The sequence below is a fragment of the Meleagris gallopavo genome, chromosome 11 (assembly GCF_000146605.3).
Source record: "Meleagris gallopavo isolate NT-WF06-2002-E0010 breed Aviagen turkey brand Nicholas breeding stock chromosome 11, Turkey_5.1, whole genome shotgun sequence".
NCBI lineage: Eukaryota > Metazoa > Chordata > Aves > Galliformes > Phasianidae > Meleagris > Meleagris gallopavo.
In genome coordinates, this window is record NC_015021.2 from 23,204,749 (window position 1) to 23,226,944 (window position 22,196).

Here is a 22,196-nt window from a genome sequence, read left to right on the forward strand (position 1 = left end):
ACGTCTCTCCTTTGCCCTTCACACCCATCTCAGCGGGCCTCGGTCCCATCCCATCTTTAGGCAAACCCACTGACAGCAGCAGTGCGTCAGAGAAGCCTCCTGACTGCAGCCCTGCAACGAGCACAGCTGGAGGAACGGGCAGAGAGAGTCCCAAGCCAGCAACTGCAGCTTCTACGGCTCCTCAAAAAGTGTTCAGAATAGGAAGAAGGAGAGGCCAGAGGAGGAGGCGGCCCCCTAAAACAGCTCCTTCTCAAAGCCCAACCACGGGTGCCCTCACTACAGCAGACACAGCCTCAGCCGCCACAGCCGCAGTCAGCCCGCCGGCTGTGCCCACAAGGCACGCACCTGCAGCAGCGGGGGTCCGACCAGCCCCCCCCGCAGGCTGGGTCACAGCTCTACGGGCTCTCACCTCACCGGGAACAGCACAGCACGGGCCCACCACAGCCCCGCAGACGGCAGCGGCCCCCAGCATGGGGGTGAGCACCCCTCCTGCGTCACTGCTGCCCCGCAGCCCTCGGCCACAAACCCCCACTGCAACGACCCAACCCCACCGCTGCCCTCAGCGCCTCTCGGTGCCAAGCGAGTGCATCCTGCTGCAGTCAGTGCCGCAGCGCGCTCAGAATCTGCTCAGCACCTCAAAGCTTTCACCCCTGCGCCCGAGCGGCCACACCTGTGGGCAGACAGGGAGGCCACTCGAGGCAGCCCCGTGGCACGGCCCATGGACCCGGGCAGCTCCGAGCTGAGCAGCAGAGCTCTGGGCACCACAGCTCTCCGAGCGCAGCATCCCACCCCAGCACTGCCCGTGGGGGGAATCGGTGCTGGGCTGCCATCTGCAGAATGGGGAGGCAAAACCTTAACAGTTAACACGCCGACCGTGCCAATGCCATGGCAGGTGGCTGCTCCACGTGCGCACCTGTGGGGCAGCTCTGCCGACGGCTGGTCTGACCAGAGACAGCATCACAAAACCACCACCAGCATCCCTCTGTCCTTGTCCTCTTTAAGCAGAAACTATTTCACAAAGCCCAGAATAATTGGAGGAAAATTAGCTGCCTTCACGGTGCTGGCCAACTCAGATGCTTTCATTCCGTGTGAAGCTACAGGCAACCCCCAGCCAACAATAGAGTGGACCAAGATCTCCCCAGGTAAGCTCGGCAGCAGCTCCGGGTGCGCAGTCTGGCAGGTGTTGGCATGCTGCAGTCAGTAGTGCTTGCCTAGAAGTACTGCGAAGGACCAGTTATGGCACAAACTAAGAAATAGTGAGAAAAACGACATCCCAGCACGTTTGCTGGAGTGCCTTAATACTGACTATGAAACAGTTGCTAAGGGAAATGTTAAATATGTGCATATGTAAACAGAAGCTCTGTGCTTACTGTGAGAAGATTAAAGCTCTTCTCGCACGTTATCTGCTGCTTCAGAACAGTCAGACAAATGAACATCTGTCATAATGAACCATGACATCAAGTTATTGCAAGGGCAAAACATTTATGAATTTGCAACACCTGCACACAACTGAACCAAAGTACTTCTGGCTACACAAAACCTTACCTGCTGTAGCCAAGCCTCGTCTCTACCGAGGAACTTAGTTTTGGTTTTCTTTTGAAGCTTTTCCACTGCATATGCAGGATTTATTGTTTCTCCCTTTCTTACCACCACTGTCTTGGGTATTTGGGCAACGTAGACCAGGATAAGGAAAGCGTATATGGGTACAGAGCCAAACAAGGTGGGATGGAGAGGTCTGATGCCGTGCTGTTGTCCCTCCCTCCCGCAGAGACCGATGCCCCCGCGAGCGGCAGCAGGTGGATGGTGCTGCCCAACGGCACGCTCGCCATCGCGCGGGCAGCCCTGCAGGACGGCGGGCAGTACTGCTGCACTGCCACCAATGCTCTGGGCACGGCACGGCTCCTGGCCACGCTGGCCGTGGTGGCCTACCCGCCCCGCATCGCCGGCGGCACGCGGCTCCTCACTGCCCATGCCGGGACGCCCGTGGCCATGAGGTGTCCGGCCGAGGGCAGACCTCCTCCCTCCATCTCGTGGGTTCTGGGCAATGAAACGCACATTTCCAGCTCTTCCCAGGGAAATCAGAAAGTTCTCGTGTGGCCGGATGGCACCTTAATGATCAAGAACGTCACGGTTTACGACAGGGGCCTCTACACATGCACGGCCACAAACCCAGCAGGCACCGACACGCTGACTGTGAAGCTGCAGGTCATCGCAGCCCCTCCCGTCATCCTGGAGGAAAAGAGACAGCGGATCACAGCTACGGCGGGGCAAGACCTGAACCTTCCTTGCACCGCAGAAGGGAATCCTCAGCCCCGCGTCCACTGGGTCCTCCCCGAAGGGATGGTGGTGAAGCCCCTGCAGTTTGTGAACACCAGGGTGCTGCTGCTTCCCAACGGCACCCTGCGGCTCGGCGGCCTCGTGACCACCGACAGCGGAAACTACGAGTGCATCGCCACGAGCTCGACGGGCTCGGAGCGCCGGGTGGTGACCCTCACTGTGCGGCACCGGGACACACTGCCAAGGATCGCTGCCGCCTCCCAGGGCATGACCCAGCTCAGTTTTGGGGATAAACTGCTGCTGAACTGCACGGCCACAGGGGAGCCCCAGCCTAGGATAATCTGGAGGCTGCCATCCAAGGCGGTCGTAGACCGGTGGCACAGGTAGGAGCCTGTTTTCTTCCCCAGCTCTTGGAAAATTCACACGCTAACATCTCCAGTGCTGGTGTGAGAGAACGATCCATTAAGAGCTAAATGCACCTCTGAACACAGCTCTGTAGTACCAACAGCGGCATTCTCCTGGCTGAAATCACAGCAGAGCGAACGGCAGCACGTTCCAGCACCAGTGATATTCTCAGCCCCTGCTGCCTGCAGGCTCAAGCTGAATGCAGGCACAGGAGGAAAAGAGGTGCTTGAAGCAGAGGTGCATTGGCAAGGATGTAAAGAAATACCGTGCAAATCAGCTTTGGCTCACTGTAGGCATTTAGCAACACCTGAAGGACCCAGCTCCATTATCTGTTTCTTTCATCCACTGCAGGCACCCAGATTTGATTTACCACCATTTACATCCCAACGTTGTAGGAAAAGAGCCTTGGTATTCTCAGTAAAGGAAAGAAATCTAGGAAAACGGAAGGGCTGAAACATGAGCGTAGTGCCTTTAAAAATGTGCTTAAATTAGTGAGGTATCTGATACAGAATATATAACGTGAGGAATTTTTAATTTATGAAATATAACTTTAAATTAGGAAGTCACGGAGAAAAGCTCACTCCATACTTAATGAGTTAATAGTGTAAGCCACTTCCAGCACTCAGTATCCACCTTCAGAACTTTGTTCCATAATTCTTTTCCTCTTTCTCCCCCCACAACAGAATGGGAAGTCGAATCCACGTGTACCCCAATGGATCCCTGGTTATCGAGGCAGTTACTGAAAAGGATGCGGGGGACTATTTGTGTGTCGCAAGAAACAAAATTGGAGATGATCTGATACTGATGAAAGTCAGCATCGCAATGAAACCAGCCAAGATTGACCAGAAACAGTATTTCAAGAAACTGGTGCCCTATGGAAAAGATTTCCAGGTGGACTGCAAGGCCTCCGGGTCACCTGCACCAGAAATATCCTGGAGTTTGCCGGACGGGACAGTGATCAACAACGAGATGCTGGCAGATGACAGCGGACACAGGTCTGGCAGATACGTCCTCTTTGACAACGGAACGCTGTATCTCAACAGAGCTGGGGTAACAGAGGAGGGAGATTACACCTGCTACGCTCAGAACACTCTGGGGAGAGATGAAATGAAAATACGCATCACAGTCGTCACGGCAGCCCCTCAGATAAAGCACAGTTACAAGACCTACATTAAAGTGACAGCTGGGGATACGGCGCTGTTGGACTGTGAAGCTGCTGGGGAACCTAAGCCAAAAATATTCTGGTTGCTGCCCTCCAGTGACATGATCTCCTCTTCCACAGACAGGCACCTCCTGCACACTAATGGCTCCCTGTCAGTCCGCCGAGCCAAACTGCTGGATGCCGGGGAGTACATGTGTGTTGCTCGTAATGCTGGAGGGGATGATACAAAATTGTATAAACTGGATGTTGTCGCGAAACCACCTATCATAAATGGTTTATACACGAACAAAACTATCATTAAAGTGACTGCAGTGAGGCACTCGAAGAAACAAATTGACTGCAGCGCAGAAGGGACGCCTCCCCCCCAGATCATGTGGATCATGCCCGATAACATTTTCCTGACAGCTCCGTACTACGGCAGCAGGGTTGTCGTACACAAAAATGGAACACTCGAAATCCGGAACCTAAGGCCTTCCGACACTGCAGATTTCATCTGCGTGGCACGGAACGACTGGGGAGAGAGCATGCTGGTGGTGCGGCTGGAGGTACTGGAAATGCTAAGGCGACCTATGTTTAAAAATCCATTCAATGAAAAAATAATAGCAAAACCTGGAAAAACAACCACACTGAACTGCTCTGTGGATGGAAACCCTCTACCTGAAGTAAGCTGGATGCTGCCCAATGGCACGTGGTTCTCCCAGGGGGACCAGGATGTCCGAGTTCCTCCCAGGAAGCCATGGAACCCTTACCATCCGCAACCCCAGCAGGGACAAAGCCGGGAAGTATCGCTGTGCAGCTAAGAACCAAGTCGGCTACATCGAAAAGCTGATCGTCCTGGAAGTTGCTCAGAAGCCCACCATCCTCATTTACCCCCAGGGGCCGGTGAGGGGCATCGGCGGGGAATCGTTATCGCTTCACTGCCTGTCTGACGGCAGCCCCAAACCCAGCACGGCGTGGACTCTTCCAGGCGGCCACGTGCTGGACCGCCCTCAGATCAACAGCAGACACATTCTGCTGGAAAACGGCACGCTGGTGATACGAGCAGCTACCATTCACGACAGAGGGAATTACGTGTGCAAGGCCCATAACCCCGCCGGAGATTCGTCTGTAACCGTTCCTGTCACCATTGTAGCCTATCCTCCAAGGATTACAAACAGACCCCCGCAGACCATAAGAGCGATGCCCGGTGCGGCAGTTCAGCTCAGCTGCACGGCGCTGGGAATACCAAAGCCAGAAATTACATGGGAATTACCTGACCACTCCATACTTTCTACAGGCAACCCTGGCCGAGCATCTGGCAGTGAACTGCTGCATCCCCAGGGGACACTGATCATCCAGAACCCCCGGCCATCAGACTCTGGAATGTACAAGTGCACAGCAAAGAACCATCTTGGCAGTGATTTCACAGTAACATACGTTCATGTCATTTGAAATAAGAAATACAGAATGAATGATTGGTAGCAAGTATACAGCTGGACTGAGTTTATTCTTGGAATAAGTTTCATCAAAGGCAGCCAAAGGCACATAAGTGCCTAAATACATTTACAGGATTCAGTCTGCAATGATCACACCAAAAAGAAAAAGGAAATTAGATCTAGCATTACCATCCAGCATTGATTCAGTGATTGAAGGGACTGAACTTGAGGCACTTTTGCCCTGCCAGCAAACTTGGAATATTAAATGATATTTCTTTCTAGAAATGTACCTAGAGAACTTCTGTACAGGATTGATGTTTTCAAACTAGATTAATAATGTTCACCTTGCGTAGCTATCAGAAGCATGGATCAGAAAGCAAGAATGTCCAAGGACCAAAGAGCAGTATTGTGATGCAGATTACCTTCTTAACACGTTAGATTATTTGGTACATTTTTTAAAAATAAACATTCCCTGGTGAAACAAGCAGTGAAGACTGATTCGCAGTCTTTTGTGCAGAAGGTTGGGAGGATGCATTCAGAAGAATTTGGGCTTTAGTCCAGGTTGGCATCATTTTCCAATTGTCACAAAATTTCTTTTAAAGATTTCTCACTTAGAAAACAATTACATCAATCTGCATGTCAACTGAGAATTTTGCTTTCTCAATGCACTGGGTAGGTCTAAGGAGAGACCTTTTGCCTTCAGAACAGAGGGAAATGGCTGCACATGCATTCTGCACAACTGAACGGTGAACTGGACTGGTCAAATAACTATCAATCAGTAACTACAGCTCTGAGTGTCTCTCTCACGTTCTTCCTAAGAGCGTTAACAAAAGGACAGAAGGGCCAGAAGAGTCCTTCCCCCTAAACTCACCAACTGGGGACACACACGTGCCATGGGGGGGACCACACTGCCCTGCAGCAGCTGTAGAGCAGAGCAGGGACTGCTGTTGGTGAAAGCACTCCCTTATCATTACAGGAAGCCTGACAGGCATCTGGAGAGCTCAGGGTCACCACCCCCCGCTCACCAAGTCTAGCTCTTCACATTCTTTAAAATAACAACAGAGAAGTTCAAGAACTGTAACGTACCTCTTCTGGGATAAAACACCCATCGCTCATAGAACAGTCTGCAATGAAACTCCTCAGTGCTACGCAGCATCCGAACCTCCCGCAGCAACATCCCCCAGCAGTGGCTGATTAACACACAAAGTTCTCATCAGTGAGAAAGTACTCAAGTGCCAAGAGCTACATGCAGATTCTGTCATCTCATTTAACCACGTTACGATCGAGCTGGAGATGTATCTTACTTATTTGTTCTTCTAAGAGTTCGTACTCAGCTGGGACAGCCTTTGTGCTGGCATGACCATTTCTGAACATCAGCTGCACGTGGTTTGCTGTGTGCTTCCTTCCACAGAGGAGTGGCCACACAGGCTGGGTTACACCAATCTCACCTGTCAGCATCTGTGACAACTTTATCTACTATGAAGAACAGTACACTTCCACTGGGGATAAGAAAATCCATGTTAAAAAAAAAAAAAAGAAAAAGCACCCTGAAATAATTTTTATTTAGTTAGACTTATCTGATCACTTTAAAAGACAATCAGAATCCACAGAACGTTACCTGTTTTATATGATTAATTCTTATAAATGAGATAACATAAGGCAAATATAACAGCTTACAGCTTGAACAACTCCTGCTATTGCAGACAATACAGAAGTTATGATGAGCACAAAGTTCTTAACTTCCTGGCCAACCCAGAAACATAAAGGAGAGCATCGTGGTATTACTTATAGAGCTTCTGCGCAGAGCTCATTTCTGCAGTTAATCTTGATTCACACAGAACCAACATTACACCACTGAAGCTCGGCCAGAAATGAAGCATCCAACCCAGAGTTTTGAAGTTAACAGTAAAAAGGACACACAGATAAGAGGAACAGCCCGTGCAGGACAGCGCAGTGTGCGGGCAGCAGCTCCAGAAGTGGCAGGAAGGACTTTGTCACCCCCTCTTTGTGAAACCCAGTGTGGGATTTCCTCGCTGAACCACCCAGAGCCAGACAGACCCACCTTCCTGCCGGCCCCACAGCCCTGCCCAGCCCTCCTCAGCACCCGCTGCGCTCCTGCAACGGATCACCAACGGGGGGATGTCACAAAGACCACATGTAAGAAATGCTGCTACTTTCAGTCTCTTTATTAACATTACATTGTGGCTTTTAATATAAATTTAAGAAGTTCTAATACAAGCAATAAACCCACTTCAGCACCTTCTTACCACAATGAGAGCAAGAGAGAATTGGTACTTTAAACAAAGAACTTTATAAAGTGCATATGAAAATTACAGTCAAAGAAACACAATTCAAATCAACGCTTGTTCTACCATCAAACAAAGAGGTGAACATCTTAATGAACAAATCAACTGTTATGCCAAGGTCAGGAGTGCCTTTCAATTCAGCAGTTTGGTCCAGTGCAGTTCTTAAAAACCAAAAATAACAAAAGAATGTTTCCCACGAATAAACAAACAAACCCAACATTCTTTGTCCTCTTTAAAAGGAACGGGACCTAAAAAAGCACCAAATTCATAAAATCTGCAATAACATTCTTCAGATAGGTCCACAAGTCCTTACATTTAAATCTCATTAAAAGCAAAGAAACTCAAAGCCCCCGAGAACCACCTCGTTACATACTCACATCAACTGCAGCACGAAAAATAATGACCAAAATAATAAGAGAAGGAAATGAAGGTTTCCTTTCTAGCAATAAGTAGTGCATTGGATTTCGAATGTTCTGTTCTTCAGTGCAAACGGAACGGTCCGCCTCCTTCCTGCCTTTGGATTCAGAAGTGTGAAGGATGCCCATACTGGTTCACTCCCTGCGGTTGGTTACCTGGTGCCAAAGCAAAGGGAAGTGCTGGGCAGAAGGCAGCACACCGCCTTAAGGCAGCAAAGCGCCGCCAGTCGCTCCCACAAGCAGCGAGCTGAGCGGTGGGCAGCAGTGCGGGGCAGCCGGCCCTCCTGCCGCGGCCCTCCGTGACACACAGAGCCCGGCGGCTGGGTGCAGGGCCTGCTGCCAGCCACTAACTGCTCCCACGTAGTGGGACACTGCCTGCACATCCCCCCACGGACAGACAGACAGACAGACACACACACAGCTGCACTCACTGGAGAGCTGCTTCTGCAGCTGCCGGACCAGCGCCGCCGTCTGCTGCTGCTGCTGCGTCTGCTGCAGGCCCTGCCTCGGGAACTGCTGCGGAACGGACAGGTGGCAGAAATCACAGCATGAGTGCACGCCGGGTAACGCAGAAAGCAACGCTCCCATCCCAGCTGAGCCCACCATTGGCTGCTGCGGCACAGATCTCCCAGAGACGGCGCCAGGCCCTGAGCCCAGCAGAAAGCGTGACCGGAGAGCGGCCGGCAGAGCAGGGAAGGATGGCGAGAGGCAGAGCTGCCCAGCAGCAGGTCCTGAGCACGTGTTAACAGCGGCGTGAGGACACACGAAACATGCTCAGAACTCCCAGGACATGTTTTCTTCATGCCCTGACATTTCACGTGTCTCCAATGCTACTACAGGTGTCACAGTGTGTGCTGTTGGTCTCCCCATCCTTTCCACCCCTGCAGAGCCCAGTGTTATCCTGCACATCACTTTCAGCAACTTTGCTCTCTGTCTTGCTCAAAGCCACGGATAACCAGAACTGCTCATCAAAACTAACGTCCTTTTGGCAATTGTAAACACTCTTGTATAACTGAAGAAACTTCTAGAACGATGTTTCTCTCAGGACAATGGCACTTCAAATGACATGAAGGATAAGCACAAAGAAGAGCTGTTCACGTGCTGCGGGGTCGTGGCTGCTGGTTCCACCACAGTGGAACCAGAGAGTGCTCAGCACGTGCCATTAGCAAACCTCGCTCTGATCTGAGTGCAGTCCATGGGAGCAAGGCAACCCTCCCAGAGCACACTGTTATGTGTGACAAAATCAAATACTGAGGGCTTCCAAAGAAATGTGCTGCTAGTGAACTAAATCGTGCCTTCAATCATTTCGAAAGCACCCTTTGGTGTAAATTCATGGACTTCCACAAATTTGCACGCTATCTATACTGCATCAAAGCAGAATTCAGTCTCTAATTGGTACACTTGACAGTATGTGTTATTCTCTAGCTGCCCACGCAATGTATTTCTCTGTGATACCAGGCAGGAGAACAAGCACTGTTCTGTTTTCAGTGCTTCTACTCATCAGCCAGAAGAAAATCACTATTCATAACTTAATAGATCAGCTACCTGGAGGTCAGACTCACAGAATCATTAAGGTTCGAAGACCTCCGAGATCACCAAATCCAACCACCAACCCATCACTGAAGTACACATCTGTCCAGTCAAGCTGCTAAATCACAACAGATAAATTTGGATGGTCAGACCATCTGAAGCAATGGCGCCATTAGGATGGGTCCCTCTGGACTTAGAAGTGGTGCACAGCAGAGGTGTTTCCTCCCTCTGGAAGCACAGATATCCCCTGCATGAAGTGAAACCTGTGTGCCAGCTGCTCGGGGCTGCCGAGCACAACAGCTGACGGCACAGCTCTGACACCTCCCTGCTCCCGAGGGACTGCGATGCATGAGGGACTGCTGTGCCGGCTGCTGAAGTCAAAACGCCACCACTTACTGAACTACCTATTTACTGCAGGGCCTCTGAGCTCTCTTGGTCTGTTTTCAAAACTCCATTGCTTTCCTTCTCGTTAGATCTGATGAAAGGACACGTGCTTCTATTTACGTGCTTTTTTTTCTTTTAAATACAGCATCCATAGACTCTGCTTAACAACACACCCACCCAGGCCGACAGCCTGAAGTGCAGCACAGTGACACTCGGTGGCAGCACACACTGCGCAGAGTCCGCTGTGCTTGTTTCACTGAAACCTCGGCTAACCAGAGGGACTTTCAGGGCTTCAGTAAGACTTCAGCTTTTTTTTCTCTTTCTGAAAACCAATCCTTTACTTAAAATATATTGTGTAATCCTCTGACTAGCAGTCTCTAGTAACTGCTGAGGTTAGTGAAACGTATTAACCACACACCAGGGCTTCATGGGGATGTGAAACCCACATGGAGTGCTCTGCTGCTGGAGGAGCGGGTGCCTGGCAGAGCTCTGCTTCTGTGGCAACCCATCAGAGGCAGCCTGCTCAAGACAAGAATACTGAGAAAAGCTTAGAAATGGATATAAATGATCTTTCAGTAGTGATCAGATAAAGACCCCTCGTTTATCACTCCTCCCACACCTGCACGCTGCCTTTTGGTTTCTCTGTCGAACTGCATTAATCCCTTTGGACTTGGCAGCTGGCAAATTCAGTGTCCATTTTTCCAGACCAACCTTTTTCTAATTATCCTCAACCAACTTAAATACATCTGGAAAAAATGGCCATGTCTAGGAAACACAGACAACAGCACTGCAAATTCAATGTCAGCTTCACCCATTCTGCCCCTGCCCCGTGCTCACCATCCATCCCACTTACCAGGGGCTGCTGCGGCTGCACGGGCTGGAGATCAAGAGTCTGCTGCTGCTGCCCCTGCTGCACCTGAAAGAAGATAGGCCCTGAGACAGCAGACAGCTGCACACACACTGCCTCGGGGAGAGTCCCTAAGACAGCACCACAGCTGCTCATGGCCAATGTATGGGCTGGGACTGGGCTTGCACACAGGAGATCCCAGGAGGTGTGAGCCTGCTGGTGCTCCAGCTCTGCATCATCAGCTGCACCGAGCTGAGGACGTTTGTAATAACCAAAATACATTCCAAAGCTGGTATGTTTAATTTATTACTTCAAAACGTCCAGATGAAATGCACCACCATTTGTCAGGAATGGGCACAGATATCCACTGCATTACAATGAAAACATGTTAATAATTCCAAAGGGCCAAGGAAAGATGCATGCATCCCCCACAGAAAAGCACCTCCTGCCTTCAGGGCAGTTGGGTTCCTCACCTGGAAGAGTCTCTGCTGTCGGATCTGCTGCTGCCTCTGTCGCATTTGCTCCTGGGGCAGCTGTGCTGAGCTCAGGCTCGGATGGGTACGTGTGGTTGAAGTGCTGTCCAGGCCCGCTCCTATCAATGAGTTTGGCTGCAAAGGTTGATGGGTCAACCTGGTTGAAAAATAATACAATAAGTAAAAGGTACTCTACTTCACTTAAAGACAGAGCACAGATAGTCTGGGAGCACTACTAAAAGCTGTAACATCAGACTTCAACAGATTTGAAAGACTGCAAGTTTTACAGGATGACTATTGTTCCAAATAGGAATGCTTCAAGAAGTACCCAAACCAGAAGCTGCACCATCCTGCCACCCTGCAGGTGATGCAGGCAGGACACCATTTCACTCTTACTCTGTTAGAAGGAGCAATGAGCCTCTACATTCCAAGCAAGCACTCTACATAAGCATTAAAATGTACTCTGAGAAAAACATCCATAGTTAATTACATTTCCAGAGATTCAAAACCGATTATAAAGACTTCTTACTTCCTGAAATAATGGAAAAAATTACCAAGCGCGAAACACTTTGGACCTCTAGATCAAAGTCATGGTTTAACCTTGCAAGGTTACAGCTCCGAGAAGGGCAGAAGCTCACCGCTGAGCGCCCGTCAGGGGCTGCATGTAGGCAGCTGCCTGCTGCTGAGCCACGCCACCCGGCTGCCCCGGCCGCAGCCGCTCCATCAGCACGGGGCTGGAGTGGGCTGTGTATGCCCGTGGGGTGTAGCCAGGAGAGAGCACCACGCTGCCGGGCTGCTGCTGCTGCAAAGGCATCGGGGTGCTGTACATCGTGTACCCGTGGGGCATGCCCTGCATGGAAAGCAGACAGAGAGGAGCTTCACACTGGAGTTACATAAATCAGCGTCATTGTAAAAGAGGTCACATTACAGACTTGGCACTGACGTATGCTGGTCTTCTACCAGAACGTCACTGGGGAAAAACGGGAAAGTTAACAGCCATTTACAGCTGTAGCATGCAGAGAGCAGCGAGCTCCCATGGCCGAGCATCACACCACCCCAGGGCTGGAGGCAGGCACGATCCCAGGCAGCCTCCAGCACGGCCGGCAGCCTGGAGGGAAGGGGCTCAGTTTCACTTGTTGCTGTGCACTCGCTCTGCGGAGCAGTGCAGTACCTGTGCTTGCTGAAGCCCTGGGTACTGCGGCAGCTGTGGCGTGGGTCGGACTTGCGGGGTGAAAAGAGCAGCGGGGTCCATCGGCTGACCCTGCAAAACACACGTGGTCAGGCTGGCCCTGCTCCTGACATGACTCACCGCTGTGCACAGCAGGAACAGGGAGAGGATCTCCAGTTCTTCCAGAAGTGCCCGGCCCTGAGCTGCCTGTGGAGCAGGCACTTCTCCACCACTGCAGCACTGCAGCTATCTGCCAACAAGGCTGCTGCTGTTTAAAGGGCAGGTGCCCCTTAAAACTGAGTTTTGCAAAGAATTTCTCCTGCCTTAGGAGGATGAAAGTTCAAGTCACAGAGACTGACATCACCTCTTTTCCCCAGGAATGACTGCGTTTTGTGAAACATTAGCACTGATCTCTAAGCAGCAGAGGGCCCAAGGCAGGGCTGCTCCCATTGCATGCCCTGCCCAGCACAGGGCTGCAATGCCAGGCAAAACAGGAGAGCACAAGCCATGCTTGGATGGATGTGGTGTCAGGCGGTACTGAGACTACTGTGACCTCCCATAGTGAGAAACACAACACCCTCTGAAGAGGAAAAACGCAGTGATGATGCAGTTACTAGGAATGTTTGTAACAAAAATATTTTGTGTGTGCAAGTATATTCACAGCCTTCTCCATGCAGCCACTGCACTGCTGAGCCATGAGGAGTGCCCAAAGCATATCATTCCCACTGAAAGCAGAGTGCAGCCTGCATGTTGGAAGGAATGACTGTCTGTGCAAAAGAGAAAAGAAAGTTCACAATCCCCGAGCAGTTACCATTATGTTGTCAAAGCCATCCTGAAGGGATACGGCAGAGCTACTGACATCCTGAAGGAAAAGGACAGGCAAGAAAATAGCAAACAATACAGAGAATACACACATTCCTAGGCTCAGAGTGCTGGTGGAGCAGCACAGCACCCTCACAGTGCCCACCTGCCTGCACCCACCGTGTGCTGGAAATGATGGCAGAGACCTTCTGGGTGTTCCACGGCACTAATAAGCCTCAGTATTTTTATAACATTTATGAAACACAAAACATGGAAAGGACTCCCTGCCATCCACAAGAGCCTATTAGTGCTACACATAATATGCAACATTTTTTGGACAAAGCATGCTCTTTGCAAAACCTGCACACAGCCCTTCCTGTAAAAGAGCTCAGCACTGCAGATTGGGTTGGTACAAACTGGTGTCACAGAACCCCCCTCTCCATGGGCTCAGGCTGAGCAGGGAGTTCATTCTCCAGCTGTAGAGATACGAAATACAAAGAAACCTTCCCTACTGAAGCTGGGCCAAACATCCTTCGTCACATAGTAGCAATGCTCACAAGTTGTCTTGTTCCTCTATTTCCAAACACTCCCTACAGGCATGCACTCCTGCATCGCATTCCCTGCCCTGCCACCTTGCAGTGCACCCCAGGACCCGGCTGTGCATGGTGCAGGGCAGCGAGGCGGGGGTTGGCCCTGGTGCACCTCCAGGTTGGATCTGGGCTTCGTGTGCATCACAAGAGAGAAAGTGAAGAAGGGACAATAATGATGATGAAGGAGCTCTAATGGAACAAAGAGCATGAGAGGAATCACAGGGTACCTGCTGAAAACTGCCTGCCTTGAGCAACCTATGCACATCACAGAGTTTGAAGGCAAGAACTTGGCATAAGGAGAGTGCAATATAGATGACCGCAGAGATGGCAGGAATGGGTACAGAAGGGCTTTAAAAGTGAGCAGTTACTAGTTGTACCACCAACTACTGTACACACACTGTTGTTTGTCTGGGATAGGAAAACCAATTTTCCTCTCCTAACACCATCAATTCAGCAGCAGCCTGGCTGTAACCATGTTCTAAAAACTAGCTCAGGCTCCAAAGGGAGCTGCACAGCAGGCATGTGTGGTTTGGTACATGGCAACATTACTCTGCAAAGCATTAGGAGAAAATATCAGCTGCTTCTAGAAAACATGCACGCCCGTGTGCATGTGCATGGAAACAGCATCTGATGGAATTCTGGAATTCCAGGAATTTTCCCTGGAACTTTTGTATGTAAGGAGTACTTGCTGCTGACTGGTAGTGTGGTGGCACACAGCACCGTGCCATTCCAGGAGAGCCACTGGTGAAACAACAGGAAACTGCTATAACATCAAATACCAGTAGGAAAATCTGATTTTAGGAAACAGAGTGAAAATAGAAGGGGCTATGAGACCCAAGGGCAGGAAGTATGACAACGATGGGCCCACCTAAGCAATACTTAAGAAGTTACTATGACTGAAATGTCATCTGGCTCCCCACTCGGTAAGCCTACGCAGGGCAAGCAGCCTCAGCAGAAGGTAAAAGCACTGTGCAGCTCATCAGCCCTGGGGCTTTGGACAAACCTGCTGGAGAGACCGTGCCTGTGCTTGGTGCCTGAGGAGCCGCTGCTGCTGCTCTTGCTGCAGGAGTTTCATCTGGAGCAACTGCTGCTGAGGTGTGACGGCGTGGAGGGAGGGGGGCTGCAGCACGGAGCGCCGCTGCAGCATGTTGGACAGGGCCTGCTTGGTGTTGGCTGGGACGAAGGAGCTCGTCGGATCCAGCCTGGAGCCACCTGAAAGCCACCCAGAGCACAAACGTTTGGCTGCATTCTGTGCAAAAGCTGTCAGTACAGATCTCTGCTAATTCACTGGCTTCCACCCGGTTGGCTCTATCATAGTGATGGTAAGCTCACCTCCGTAAAGGAAGGCGAGGAACTGGATTAACCCAGGTTTCTGGATGGAAAAATTAAAAGGGCAAAAGAGCTTTGAAAGCTACCACTTGCAAATGAGAATGGAAAGTAAAAAGGCTATGGGCTGCATCCTCTACATCACACAGAATGTTTGACTGCTACCGAAAAGCAAAATTTGCGTGCCAGATCAAAAGCACGATAGGAACAGCTCATCAAGTCAAGCCACATTACCGTGAGATGGCAATAATTAATGCATTCTGTGCTACTTGGTAGAAAAATATGGACCAGTAGGTCAACAGATTTACAGAGGTACATCTTATCCACTTTTTTCTTTCTGCTTTTTTAATGATCTTTTCTTAATTTCCTAGACACTGTCTGGCATTTTCTGAAGACTTTTATGCATCTTAAATACAGATTTAGTTATATTTGGAGCTTTAGCAAAACTATTCAACATTTATAACTGGAAGCAAACGTCTACGCTTCTGTGCGTAATACCCGACGAGAGCAGAACATCTCTTTTTCAAAACATCTGCTACACACACCTCTAAAATACATCGCTTAAATTGCCTACACCCTGCCTGGAAGAAACAAAACAAATGTAACAAAAAAAAAATCAGCTCAACACAAATGCTGGAAAAATAAAAAAAAGCCAGCCCGCTGGTTAGATGGAATATCCATCTAGTAGATGTTCAATCAGCCACCAGGGTTCTTGGTCTGGATCAAATTAGAAATGAAATAGCCCCAAGGTCATTTGTTCCTTCTGATCGTCTCTCCCTTATTTGACTCTTCACTGAACTTCCACAGCTTTCGTAGAAGAAAAATCCGCCAGTGTCACAGAAAATGCACCACAAACCCATCAGCAGGTCATTCTTGCTTCTCTACCAAATGAGTTCAATAGCTTAGCATAGACAGACCTACTAATGGAGAGCTTCTGAAAAATGGCTAGCTGCAGGAATAAAACAAATGGCGTTGCTATCACAGCCTGCCTCAGAGTCAGGAACAAAACCCGGCTGCGCTACGTCAAATTTACCACCCAGCAACAAGAACAGAGGTGAACTCAAAGCTCAGACAAACCTGGAGGGAGGGGCTGGTTCTGCGCGAAGAAGCCAGGCTGCTGCGGCTGCCCCATGATGGTGTAGCCCCACAAGGCAGAGTGAGGATGCTGCATCATTTGAGAGGGAATGGGCGAGTAATTGGGAGGCACTCTGTATAAGCTGTTCGGTGGATATTCCTTAAAATATACAGTAAAAGCGAATGTTACTGACATTCATACCTTACTAACTCATAAATAATGCCGATTTTCCTACTAAATTATTAAAGGATAGAGACAGTTCCCATTGTCGTTTGCAATGATGTAAAAAACAGATTAAGTCTCAGGCTGCCCACAGGTAATTAACACTAACAACTTCACAGAGACACCATCCATTTCTATCTTATTAGCAAGCACCTTCGGCAGGCCACCATTAGGCACAGCACGAGCACGGCGTATCTGTACTGTACTGTATCTGAAAGGAAATAAAGGAGGATCTGAACTATCAACTGAATATAACTGAAATATCAAAAAGGCCAGAAAACTATGGCCAAGTCACATTTATTTAAGATGCCACACAATGACACAGTACACTGTTATGCAGGTGGTGCTGGGCACATCTTCCAAACCCTTGCTCTATTGTGATTTTCACCCACACCTCAAAAAACATGAAAGCCAGCAGGGCCAACAGGGGAAGCGGCTCAGAACAAGCTATACAGTAAAAAGGTGTAGCTGTGTGGAAGAGCCGCTTTCAAATTATTCTCTGTTTGAACGGGACCCGGTTTAAGCCAACATGTTTGCTCTCAGAACATAATTTGAGCAGGAGGAAATTTAGAAAGTGAGAAAGAATGTATCTGCTATAATTTCATGCCAAATGAGAAAGCATGCATAGCACCTGAGCAATATTCACTGAGCTAAGATCCAGCCTAGCGCCGTTTACACAGCGTGGAAGGTCCCATGCACGGTACGCTCCTCTACATTGATTGTATTTGATAGAAACCCAGCCTCCTGCTGACCATCTCCATTCACTCCCTCTAATGGAAGCCCTCCAGGTAGGGCACAACTTATGAATGCAGCAAAGACAGCAAGGCGACGGGATGTTCCCAGCTCTGCACGGAGGCACCAACTGCTTACATCGGCCTTAGAGCTTGACTTTGACTTCCTCTTCCTGCCCTTTGTCTTCTTCTCGTCATCCGTGGCGAGTTTTCCCTGATCAGAGAGCTCTCCTGACTTCCTTTCTGGTTCCTGAGACACAGGGGTGGTGGGCTCTTCCTCCTCCTCCTCTGGAGGCAGAGGCAAGGGCTCGAGGTAGTAGCTCCGCGGCTTGGGTTTGGGGTGCGCGTGATACAGGAGCAGATGCTGCTGCTCCTCGTATTTGATCACCTTCCTGTCCACACGAACTGTACCAAACCATGCCCAGGAGAGAGGAGCGGGATTTTTATGACCTTCGAATAAGTCCCAAGGGGACACCTTTTGTTTTGTTGAGACCTGAAGACCCTGTATTAAAATAAAAGTGAAGTCAGCACTGTAGGGAAGCTGAACACCAGAACAAGCTACGTGCTTTCGTACATCACGATTTGAGTCACAAAATCCAGTGAGGGTCCTTTCCCCCCACGGAACATACCAAGTGCACGCTGATGGGACTTCGGCCTCCACCCAAAGCTGCTGCTGGATAAAAGCTGTTATATTTTTATAGTAGCATTTGCTTGTAGCCATGCTAAAAATCTCAAGTTCCACCAATCACGTTTAGGAGGAAAAGAGATACTGCAGAATTACAAGTTCTAGCTTTCCTCCTTCCATAAATTCACCATAAAAAAAATGCTGGCAAAAACCCCTAACCCTAACCCTAACCCCTATCAGCACACTTTGTATTTTCCCTTTCTTTCCTCCGTGTTTTGTAAGCAGGAGCACCCCCTGCATCGTCCTCCCAGCATGTAACAGGACAAAAGGTTTCCAGGTCAATCAAGCTCTCACATGTAGGATTCTGCTGAAAAAGCAAATACCGTTGTAAGAGCTTCTGCTCTTCAGTTACAAGAAGACATAATTTTCCTTTTCGGTCAGTCAAGATGCTGAATTGCAAAATCAAGCAAGCTTCTGTCAACACTCATTACATGAGGAGTCACAAATCGGCCGTGTCCTGCGGATCATCCGGCTCTTGTTTGTACGGGCTTTGGTGACAGACTTATGGACAAATCAGAAAGTGATTTCTGTCTCAGAAACCCCTGAGCTTCTATGGGTGGCATAAGGCTGTATCCATTCCAGAGGCACACAGACGAAGAGCTCTGACCTATCTATCTGCCAGCTCGGGCGAGTTGTCAGGAGAGCACAGCAGCACTGTCAGTGCTGATGCGGGATGGTGGTACTGCCACACATCGCACCACGATGCTGGAATCTGAAAGCTCCTCTCCAAACCCACTCCTGGCTTCACACACTGCCCAAGAACCTTCATATGGATCATGCAAACAAACACCCCGCACGTGTACTGAAAACAGAATTACGTTTGGTACCAAAAGCCAGTCAGTCATTTACAACTGAAGAGCGGGGTCCTGCAGACCTGGCACTGCACACTTCTGCATCATTGCTCAGTTAGCAGGGATTGCACTGCTGAGGCTGAACTTTAGTAATGACTGAATGCATTAGCAAGCTGTACTACAGCAGAAGCACAATGCTTTTTGGAAACTGGACATAAATGTGTGTATTATACAAGCTGCACACGTTTGCTTGAATTTCCCATGCATCAAAACATTACGAAAAAACAGAGATGAAGGTATACATTTACTCTTGCCTGTTTCTTATCAATGGAGTCAAACCCTGCAATTTTGTTGCCCTTGGTGTCGATCAAGGATCCCATTGGCTCACAAGTAATAATATCACATGTCTGCTTTGGCAAAGGGAGCAGCTGGCGAACCTTGTCAATGCTGTCCGACCGCTTGTCTCCCAGCTCCTTCTAAGGGACAAACAAAGTGCTCAGTCAAACAGGAAGGTGGAAAAAAAGGAAGAGAAACATTGCACTGCTTTCACTATTAGAAAATGTCCAGTTTGGGGATGAATCATTTCCCTGTGCTTTTACTAAATTTAAACAAGTGTCTTTGCAGGCCTGTTCAGCTTGGTTTTAAGAAAACGAGTTACCTTGTTGGAGTGATCATACAGCATATATAACACAAAGGAAATGCGAGTTTAGTGCCTCAAACATGAACAAATAGAAGCAATTAAGTCTCTTTCAGGGTTCTGAATGTAATGTAATCGTAAGTATCTCGGTAGTTTGTCTCCCTGCCCTCACATTCCTAATGTTTTATTTCCTCCTTTTCTTCCTTATTACTAATGCCACTTCATTCCCCCTTCTCTTTCCAAGGCACCAGAAATTACGAGATCCAAAAGAAATGCTGTAAATGATGGGACACAACACTTACTTTTAACTTTTTCACCAAATTCATGTAAGCCCTTTTGTTTTCCTCGGGTCCTCCTTGGGAAGCACTGGACAAGTCGGAGGCGAGCGTCCCGTTGATGAGGACGCCCAGCATATCCAGCACGGTTGTGAACAATTCGCTGAGAGTGAAATGACAAATGTCACTTTGAGGAACTGCTGCCTGGCGAGAGACCCAGGGACAGACATTCACAGCAAAGGCCACGCACGCAGCTCTTCACAGAAGCTTTCTGCAGGCGCACATCTCAGCATGCACACATAGCCCCCTGTGTACGTGCTGCTGGCTCGTCCCAGTGTGCACATAAATCTTACAGTGCACCACAGCACAGAGCTGCTGTCAGATGGCCACCAGGAGCCACAGCTCTGCTACGGGAAAGCGCCCAGGTAAGTGCTCACTAAGAAGCAATGGAAACAGTTGTTCCAGTGCTTTCCAGAATAGAAGTGCTCCCTAGCTGAGCCCAGCCCTGAGCACGTAAGGTGCACCCAAGCAGTAACAGAATAATAAGAAGAAAAATACAGCGATAGCATACATGCAATCTGGACTGAACACCACATTAATTAGCTTGCTTAAACAGCACATACTTGTTGGTCTGCATATCAACTGTTCCCGAAGTGATGATCTGGAGGAGCAGAAGTGCCCAGTCCGTGGTCCACTGGGTACTCCTCTGCACAGTATCAAACATGCCACCTACCTGCAAAATAACCAGCAGATAGCAAAGCTCTGCATTTATCTCACACTTCCATTATCGAGTGCATTACTTATGAATAAAATTGTCAACCAGCCCCACGACTTCCTGTGTGCTGACTGCCATCCTGACGCCTGACCTTAAGTAACTTTTCTCCCCACCCCACGCTCTCAGCAAAGTTTCACTTAAGAAGGAACTGTGGAAAAGCACTGCAGTGCTCTGTCAAACAGCTTCACATCTTCTCCTGCATGGTTGATGCAACAAATTTTGAAGTGTGTGAACAGATTCTCAAAACTGAAAAGGTACTGAAGTAAAACTTTATAGTTATTGTCTTCCCTCTATATGCAAAAACAAAAAACAAACCAGTGCACAGAAAAGGAACAAGACAGCACTGAATGAAAACTGCTAAATGATATGCTTTACCCCATGAACAATTTTCCCTAGTTTCTACCAGTATTGTATGTTAATGCAAAATATGCCTTTCCATCAGAACTGGTCTGAAACAAGAGAGGTGGGAAGGGCACAGACCTCCTTGCTTTGTTGTGTCAGGACATGGGGGCACTGAGGTCCCTGCTGCCACAGCCAGCTCCGCTTGGGGCCACCACGCCTGTCCCCAAGTCCCCAGCCAAGGGCCTCGGCCCACCCTGCAGGGCTGTGTCTGAGCATCCCTCCCCCTCCGGCTCTGACCCTGACCCCCCTCCCATGCGCTGACATCCGTCTCCATCCTGAGGGAGGTGACAGATGCCCCTCAGATCCCGACGCTCAGGGAGCGCCAGCCCCCGCACTGCCACGCGCAGCACTTCAGAGCAGCTGCTACAACTTCATACCAACAGAAGATTTTCTTACCAAATTTAGACGAAGCTGTAAGGCTTCATGCATCATTTGTCTAGCTTTAACATCGCCCTGGTACCGTTCTTCCCTCCAGTTACTAAGGATCTAAGAGAAACCATTTGATTAAGGCTGTTTTCCACTTGCACAGGAATTTTCTCCCTATAAAATTTATGGTTTTGTGACTATTATCTTTAAGGAAACAGGAAGGAGTATTAACCTTCATATACTCATACCTGTTCCAAGCTTAGAGCAGATTAAACGAACTAAAGAAGTGTAAATATTTGTAAGAGCCGATGTTCTGCTATCAATTATATGACTAGATCTTCCTGATGCAACAAAAGGAAAATGAGCAGCTTGGTTATGTGTTTAGGAACACAGTCTCAAACATTCCATTAAACTGGGTATGTAAATAGATGTCTTGTACGGGATGCAGCTTCCCAGCAGAAAATGTTGGGTGCACAGGACAAGAAATGAGCAGAATCTCAGGGAAACTGCACCTGCTGTGTTACAGGGGGAACCACATAGCAGAAGAAGAGTCCCCATGGCAGTACTACCAGGAAAAAAAAACAATCAAAAGAAATACCAAGGGAAAGAAAAGGTCAAAGGAATGAATTTAACCAGGATGTGGAAGTCAGAGCCTGGAGCTGCACTGAGAGGCAATATGAGCAAATAATGGCCCTACAAGTATTATTTTCATTGTCATAGTAAGTTAGAGAATCTAGAGACAAAAAAAAAGAGACGTAATTGCACCACACCATGTATTGCATATGTTCACTTAAAGGACAGTCTGGAGGAGTTAATGAAGTTCATGCAGGCACAGCAGGAACCAGGTGGGAACAGGGAGGCACAGCAGAATCAGCAGGGGGTAATGAGCATTGGGGATTCAAACAAAGAGCAGTAGGGGTGGTTTCTGCAGGCAATTTGCCAGTTAGACACTAGCAGTATTTAAAAACATACACATATATGTATGTTTTATAGCTTCAAGTTTCAAACCTATAAAAACTTCTTAAGACCAAACGAGAGACTGAGAAGCTTCCTCTCAGGACAAGAACTGAGCCAGGAAAGAACTGAACCAGACTCACGTTCATTAAAGTTTGCTGTAACCATTTTAGAAAAAAAAGA

General features: G+C 48.9%; 2 protein-coding genes across 2 annotated transcripts in view; one reads left to right on the top strand and one right to left on the bottom strand.

Annotated features, from left to right (window-relative positions):
* The first annotated feature begins 631 nt into the window (after positions 1-631).
* IGSF10 (immunoglobulin superfamily member 10) lies at positions 632-5,884 on the top strand. Its single transcript, XM_019619248.2, is given in 4 exon segments — positions 632-1,142; positions 1,769-2,660; positions 3,366-4,560; positions 4,562-5,884. Coding segments are annotated over 4 exon segments (3,225 nt in total). The 5' UTR covers positions 632-718; the 3' UTR covers positions 5,276-5,884.
* A 1,540-nt stretch (positions 5,885-7,424) lies between these two features.
* The window catches only part of MED12L (mediator complex subunit 12L), a 107,545-nt gene continuing 92,773 nt past the window's right edge, over positions 7,425-22,196 (bottom strand). The window contains exons 33-46 of the mRNA XM_031555087.1: positions 21,090-21,179; positions 20,140-20,249; positions 19,544-19,679; positions 18,919-19,080; positions 17,268-17,630; positions 16,178-16,334; positions 14,778-14,986; positions 13,195-13,245; positions 12,387-12,476; positions 11,854-12,065; positions 11,216-11,372; positions 10,749-10,811; positions 8,413-8,497; positions 7,425-8,137 (exon numbers count right to left, since the gene is read on the bottom strand). Of these exons, the coding sequence (XP_031410947.1) occupies positions 8,088-8,137; positions 8,413-8,497; positions 10,749-10,811; positions 11,216-11,372; positions 11,854-12,065; positions 12,387-12,476; positions 13,195-13,245; positions 14,778-14,986; positions 16,178-16,334; positions 17,268-17,630; positions 18,919-19,080; positions 19,544-19,679; positions 20,140-20,249; positions 21,090-21,179 (1,935 nt within the window). The 3' untranslated portion in view covers positions 7,425-8,087. The remainder of the gene's footprint in view (positions 8,138-8,412; positions 8,498-10,748; positions 10,812-11,215; positions 11,373-11,853; positions 12,066-12,386; positions 12,477-13,194; positions 13,246-14,777; positions 14,987-16,177; positions 16,335-17,267; positions 17,631-18,918; positions 19,081-19,543; positions 19,680-20,139; positions 20,250-21,089; positions 21,180-22,196) is intronic.